The sequence below is a fragment of the Nicotiana tabacum genome, chromosome 18 (assembly GCF_000715075.1).
Source record: "Nicotiana tabacum cultivar K326 chromosome 18, ASM71507v2, whole genome shotgun sequence".
NCBI classification, from domain to species: Eukaryota; Viridiplantae; Streptophyta; class Magnoliopsida; order Solanales; family Solanaceae; genus Nicotiana; species Nicotiana tabacum.
Window position 1 is genome coordinate 144,356,978 of NC_134097.1, and position 8,052 is coordinate 144,365,029.

An 8,052-nucleotide genomic window follows, 5' to 3' on the forward strand; every position below is an offset into this window, starting at 1 on the left:
ATGTACTACGACAGGTAAAGGGGTGGGGTAAGGTAAAGGGTTTTTGATACATCTGGAAAAATCGAAATTAAGATTAGAAATTTTTAACAAACATGGTCAAGAATTATTACTCTTTCGTTTCGACTCAAGAAAAAAGGAATTTTCTACACCCCTTTCTTGTGTCGAAGACTAGAAAGACAAATAACCCCTCCTAAAAAATTTTGTTCCATATTGTATTTTGTGAATCACCTCAACTAATTTCTTTTTATATTATGGTATAGTCGTTTGGTATCACAAGTTCACTGACTCGACTAATACAAATTAATGTTGTATAGAGATTAATGGAGAAAACACTCCTAACCAGGGTTTCTTTATTCTCATGCTCAAGCATGAGACCTCTGATAAAGAAGCGATTATACCAACCCACCACTCCTTCGGGATGTACCTAAACTAATTTCTGAAACAAAAGTGTGAAATAAAAAACAGTGTATCGTAATTACATATTCTTTTGAAATAACATTTGATAATCAAAAAATAGGAAAAATGACACTGTATAGCTTCTCTCAAAATAATATCCGAAAAAATGTATATTTTTTGTATATATATACATTCTGTATATTATATACAAAAATTATACAAATTTTATACACTTTTTCGGCTACCAAATGTAAATAGTTTCTGGCAAGGGCTAAAAGTGATAATACCAATGGCGCATCGACATAAAATTAGTGTTTGTTTTAAGAAAAGGTTTATCACAAATACTTAGAAAGATGGGTTTAAAGAGACCAAATTTTGGCTTTAGAAAGTCAGAACAATGTATTGTGGGGGGGGGGGGGGGGTTGCTTAAAACTTTGAAAAGAGAAAATAACTCATATAAGAATCAAATGATCATTGATTCATTTGTTTTGATTCAACAAAATCTCTCTACCTATTCTCTCATTAAAAATGTCTAAAATTGACAATTCTGCTGTCCTTAGCATTTGCAAAACAGTTCTAGTTTGTGGTTTAGTTCTATACGTGGGCACCATTATTCTTTTCAATGAGTCTAAATGTTCATCTTCTGATTTTTTCTCTCCCTTGAAACTCACTATCTCTCCTTCTAATTCTCAAACAAATACATTATCAAATGATGCAAAAACCAACAATGCCACAAATATTAGCCATCTTCTTTTTGGACTTTTAGGGTCAGAAAAAGCATGGCATCATAGAAAATCCTATATTGAATCTTGGTGGAGACCAAATATTACAAAAGGATATCTTTTACTAGATTTTCCTCCTAAAGGTGATCTTTTACCTTGGTCAATAAATTCACCTCCTTATAAAATATCAGATGATGTTCCAAAACTTGTTGAAGAAACCAAACATGTTGATCCAACAGTTTTAAGATTAGTTCATGGGATTATGGAGGTGTTTAGAGAAGAACATGAAGGTTTAAGATGGTTAGTGATGGGGGACGACGATTCAGTATTTTTCGTGGATAATATGGTTGATATTCTCGCGCAATATGATCATACGAAGTATTATTATTTTGGTGGACACTCGGAGTTTATATTATCGAATTATTGGTACTCGTTTAATCAAGGTTTTGGTGGAGCTGGATTTATATTGAGTTATCCTTTGGCTAAAGCATTAGCAAATAATATGATGTCTTGTTTAAAGAGATATGCTCATTTGAAAGCTGCTGATAGAACTACAATGACTTGCATTGCTGATATTGGTGTCAACCTTTCTCCTCTTCAGGGTATTCATCAGGTAATTTTTTAAAAAAAAAAAATACAGGCAAGAATCATTAAGTAGTTATATGTTTGGATAAAAGTGCTGAAAATAATAATAAACAGTTAATGTATTTGATTTTCTAATGATTAAAATGCCCTAAAGTTATTTACTGAAAATATCAACTACTAGAAAGTATCTTTAGAATGAGAATGACAAATGATGAAAAACACCCTTAAAGCATCTTTAGGGGTGTTTTTTCAAAAAGGGTATTTTTGAAATTACAAAAAGATATTATGAAAAAAATATTGGTCTAACTAAAAGGTCTCTTTAAGCTGAAAAACCCTTGGGGGTGATCAACTTACAATTTTTAACTGATTCTGACTTTATAAACACTTAGTATAAATAATTTTGGTATTTATCAAACGCGTAAATTTAATTAAAAAGTGTTTTTAAGTCAGTCAAGCCAACTTACAAGTTTACCAAAAAACTATCTTACTTTTAACCTTTATTAATTCTTCGATATTACTTTGCAGATTGATCTACGTGGTGACCTATCAGGATTTCTATCATCTCATCCAAAATCTCTATTAATGTCTCTTCACCATTTTGACATGGTTGAACCAATTTTTCCCTCTTTAGACCGTGCACACTCAGGATTTCATCTCTTAAACGCTGCAAATTATGATCAATCAAGAATGTTACAACAAACCATTTGCCACAAAAGATCAAGTAATTGGACATTTTCAGTTTCTTGGGGTTACTCAGCTCATATTTATGAGAAAATTATGCCTAGAAGTTGGATTCAAAATCCAATTGAAACATTCAAAACATGGAATAAAAGTCCTAGGCCACCACATTACATGTTTGACGTTAGAAGTCCTTCTTTGGATCCTTGTGAAGCTCCTCATGTTTTTTTCTTCAAATCTGTTGAGAGAAATCCAAGAAATGAAATTGTTACTACTTATACTAGAGGATGGCCAAGAGGGATTGGAGCTTGTTTGTCTTCTGGAAATTATTCTGCAGAATATGTTTCTGAAATTCATGTTTACTCATCAGCAACAAAACGTATTGAGGTAATGTTCTCTACTTCCATAATCTCGTAATTTTGTATGATGATATTGTATGGGGGCTTTGGAGCAACGATAAAGTTGTTTTCGTATGACCTATAGGTCACGGGTTTGAGCCGTGGAAGCAACCACTAATATTTGAATTAGGGTTTCCTGCGACCTACGTGACCGCGGAATACTTTCTGCACCGCGCTACTCTTTACACCGTAAAGCAATGAAACTAGTCACCTAAAAGTAATAGTTTAACGTAAGGTAATATTCCCGCTAGAACATGTTAAAATATACTGCTAATACATAGTTAAATCCATTTCTATATATGCAAATACTGAAGGCAATTGGTTTCAATAGTTTTAACTGCTTTTCTACTTAAAAGGGTCAAGAAATTATTAGTTTACCATAATAATATATTTTGGCTCCGGAGACTTCATGAAAATAAATAACATCAAATAAGAAGATCCATTCATAATTTGCTGTAACTTGCCAATTCAGGAAAGAGAATTAAAGAGATTAATTGAAAGTAACTCAACATACGAGATTGCAATCATACAAAGCAAGAATATAAGAAAATAATTCTGCAGAAATTTTTATATATAGATATAGAAGAATATATTTTATAATTTATTATAAGTTTGCTTCTGAAATAATGTGAGTGAGTTTGTGTTAAAGTATTTCTATTGCTTATAAATTAATTTAATGAATAATTTCTAGGTCAAATGCATCTCCTTTCTCATTGACTTCTAGTTTTCTATACATTTTTCCAATTATAACATTAATCACCTTGAAAGGGCGAGAGATTAGGTTGACCCAATATAATTTATAGAATTTGAGGTTTATACATTCTCTTTTTCTTTGTAACGGTAGTGTCTGGGTCAGCTAGCGCGTACACTAATTTTACAGGATACCTACTACCTCATATTAGTATGCGCACCGCGTAACTCTATCCACTAAGACTTAATAGATGAAAAGAAGTAACTTAATATTTTAGTCTCGACATAATTCTGAACCTGAAACTTGATGGCTCTTTGGTGTTTGTAAATCATGTTAAGGACTAAGAGAAGTATTTCTTTCTTTAGGTATCAGTTTTTTTTCCCTTTAATTTTTCACAAACAACATTTAGCATTATTAATTAATTAGCTTAATTTGAAAGAACTAAATCATAATGCCAAGTCCTACGTGCTATTAAGTGAAGACAATTGGAGTGAAACATGCTGCCTTTAGGGAAACCCCAAAGTATATTCTCCCTCTTCTAGAAGTACTTTGACAAATGGAGAAATAATAATAACATGACAAAAAGAAGGCCAACCTCGTACATTCAAATTACAAAAATCATGATTGAAAATGAGTTTTTGTTTAATTGTGTTTGTATGTCAAATGAGTTTTATTATATAAAGACATTTGGTTGTTAATAAAAGATTATTTAATTTAGACTATTTGGAATTTACTGATTTACTAATCTATTGCTAAATGACTCATGGCTAACAATATTTTTAATAATCTATTATTAATCAGTTTTTGTTTGCAACAAATTTATGCAGAGAAAAATAAAAGTGCAATCACAAACAACTATAAAGAAAAAATAATTTTATTGATAAACATTGTAGGTTACAACTCCATTTATCCCTTGATTATTCCCTCAAGACATATTATCTTTGATCTCTAAATGAATATTCCAAGAGTTTTATGGAATTTCGGAGATCTCATATTTGATCTCTTTGTGCATATTCCGAGAGTTTATGGAATTGTTGAGATGTCTCTTCAAAGGAATATGTATTCCTTTATATAGGTGTGCATTAGAGTTTAGGGTAGAGAAACCTCCGAGAAACCCTGATAGACTCATAGGATTTCAAGAGTCTTGTAGTATCTTGAATTTAGGATTTAGCTTGATCCGTTAAAATCTTGATGTCTACAATTTCTAAGTAGGATTAGCAACAAATTTTGTTGTTTAGCTATAGAATTTGTCCGTCACTAATTCATGTTTGTTTAGTAGTTTCCATTCCCCCAATGAAAAAGAAAAAAAAAAGGAAAAGAGAGAGAAACTTGCAAAAATCTCCAATCTGATCATTTTTTTTTTGTTGTTGTCATTTTTCTTTTCAGATTGATAGGTGTGAATGTTGTGATGTAATTCATGAAGCTGGATCAAATAAGGCTGAAATCAAGTATAGAGAGTGTATGATAGATGAGATAATAGCTTGATTATTCCATAATATGCTGTTGTATAAGCAATTATGTCAATTTTCTTTTTTTTCCTTATTAGTATATTTTTTTTCCAAAAGATAATTGTTATGTACTTAATTCAACACATGAAAGAGTCATGTAATGCTGAAGAGATATGTAACTTCTGCACACATAAATATGTAGCTTAATTATCTATTTTTTTAGACGGAATTTAATAAAATTTTATTTTGATTCACATCGAAAGATCGAGCAATTATCTTGCGTCTTTTACTTTTCATTTTTAGTTATTCTCCTCGAGCAAAATAGATACATAAATAGAAAAAAATTACAAAGAGAAAATAAAGTTATCGTAAATGCAATCACGTGTATAGTATATACTAGGAGTACATGAATTGTGAAGAAGAAAAATTTCACAGTCTATGTTGTACTTGAATTATAGAGAAGAAAATAGGTCCAATCAATAATGTAAAATAGTATTTTTCACCTTATAAGATTTTTCACCTTATCTTCAACAAATGAATAATGTAGAATAATATTGGAGTCCTAACCATTGCACCTCTTCCTTATTAAAGTTTTCTTATATATACGGGTCCTTCAAAATCAATTTTAGAAAGCAGCTCCCCCTTCTTTCTAAAAACTTGAGACTACCTCTACCAACTCAACTGTCCCAACCAATCTAGATGGACACAGATTCAGAAATGATCCTTATTCCACCCAAATCACCCGACATTAACATTGATGATAGTATCAAGAACTCTGGACATCAACAAACCACATTTAAAAACAAGTTAATTAAGGGAACTAAAGAGGCGGATATCATTTTTGAATCTACCGGCCCCCTATCCAATGGTGCTTACTCCTCATCAAGATATTCGGAAGTTAATACAACTGAGAAAGGAAAAATCATCCTCTCACAAGAGGATAAGGAACGCATGTACATGCCTTGGAAATATTCCATAATCCTTAAATTACAAGGCAAACGAATTCTCCATCAAACCCTTAAAGAAAAGGTCCAAGATCTATGGAAAGTAAATGAAAACTTTCCTCTAATTGATTTGGGAGCAGACTACTATATTGCTAAATTTCAAAAACAAGATAGCATGAATCAAGTCCTACAAAATGGACTATGGTTCATCTTTGGTCACTTCTTATCTTGCCAAAGGTGGGAATCGAATTTTATAACGTCCAATGCTAAACAAATATGCACAGTTGTATGGGTCCGGCTACCTAAATTTGCCTATTGAATTATACGATGGAATTATTCTCCAAAAAATTGGTAACTCAATTGGGAAGCTCTTAAAAGTTGATGCTTGTACTTCCTCCACCTTGAGAGGGAGATATGCTAGGTTTTGTGTAGAATTGCCAATGAACAAACCAGTGGCCAAATTCATACTTATAGAAGAACACAAACAAATTATTGAATATGAAGGAGACAAGATACTGTGTAAGAACTGTGGTTCAATAGGTCACATAGTTGGCCAATGTTCTATGATATTAAAATCACTATCCTAGATGGAGAACATTAAAGAAAGATCTGACCAAATGCAAGGCACTCAAAGTTCCATTACATCAAGCAATGGGGACATCTGGCACACCGTTTCTTTTCAAAAACCAAGAAGGTCAGTTAGGAAAATTCCAGATGCAGGGATGGAAACTTCTACGGAGGAAGGTATTAATGTTAAATTATTTAATGCTTAAACTGGTAAGTATATCAACACCTAAAAATTTAAATTTGTCAATAAACACTCTAATACCTTATCTTTAAATAAGGATGTTAACTGCCCTACTCATATGGCTTATTCCACCAAAGCCATGATAAACGAGAATAAAGCTGGGTTCAGGCTGGAAAACAGCTTCTCAAAGTTGTGCAATGAGCACATGGTTTTGGATGTTAACCCTCCTAAAAATAATAATTTATTATTCAATAAACATAACAAGCAGCAATCCACGTGTATGCTCGACACTACTAAGTGTGCTACTAGTAATAATACTTTTACTAATCTCATTACCCTAGTCCCTAATATATCTTCTAGTAACCACCAACCAAGTCATCTTGCTAATGACCCCAACAGTATTAATTACATTACCTCTAATGAGTTCACCACTAAAAACAAAAAGTCTGTTAATGCCAACCAACACTTGTCCACTAAAACATCTCCAAATGAACAAATGGACGAAGACACACGACAAGTGGTAGAACAGTGCCATGCGCTATCCACTCCAAAATCTTCTTCTAATATTCCTACGCTAACCAATTCAGAATGCATGAATGTAGAGACAATTATAACCTACCCTTCTACCCCCTCTAATTTAAGTGAAGACAAATATCCCAAACATGCCAAGGCTTCCATTGAACAACAGAAGGAGATACAGGCTTATACAACTCCTTCGTCCACCAAGGCCACTGAACATGGCAAACCTTCCACCACTACCAAACCAACTCCCAAAAACCCAATAATCTATGTCCAATCACCATTACCCCAAGACCATCACCCACTATCTTGGATAGAGATAGGTCTAATGGGAAGAGGTATGATGTTCAATGCCACCATCAACGGATAGGAGAGTGTGATATTAGTTCAAAACCCACGTTACTTAGCCCAACTAGTGTCAGAGGGCCTTCACCTGGCCATGAATAACTACATGAACCATGTCTGGGTGAACAACATCTTACAACCTTTAGCTCCAGCAATGAATCCAAATCTAGTCCAAGAAATGAGAGCTCAATGGAACTTACCCCCTCACTTCAATCATGTCCCCATCCTACCCTAGAACTTAGGCCTAGATCTACCTTTCTTTCCCCCGGAAGCTCTAACAGCTATGAACTCAATCTTAATGCAGTGGGATGTACCACACCCACAGAACCCCAACATGCAAGTCCCTATGGAAAATATCAATCTCAATCCCCCAGTAGCTCCAAACGTAGACAACCACATGGAAGAGGAAATGATAGATCCAATAGATTTGATAGGGGAATCAATGGTGGAATTGGGAAACCTAAGCGAGGTAAAGGTTTTCTTGTTCAAAGAAAACCAAGAGAAGAAGCATATCCTCTCTTGACCACGGAATCTTTTCAGTGTTCAATGGACATTCGTCCACCACACGATCCAACAGT

The 8,052-nt window shown here is 33.4% G+C and overlaps 1 protein-coding gene across 1 annotated transcript; it reads left to right on the forward strand.

The window, feature by feature from the left end:
- Positions 1-901: 901 nt before the first annotated feature.
- LOC107786692 (uncharacterized) lies at positions 902-5,141 on the forward strand. Its single transcript, XM_016608212.2, has 3 exons — positions 902-1,731; positions 2,229-2,768; positions 4,857-5,141. The coding sequence occupies exons 1-3, from the start codon at positions 925-927 to the stop codon at positions 4,953-4,955; spliced, it is 1,446 nt and encodes a 481-aa protein (XP_016463698.1). The 5' UTR covers positions 902-924; the 3' UTR covers positions 4,956-5,141.
- Positions 5,142-8,052: the final 2,911 nt, after the last annotated feature.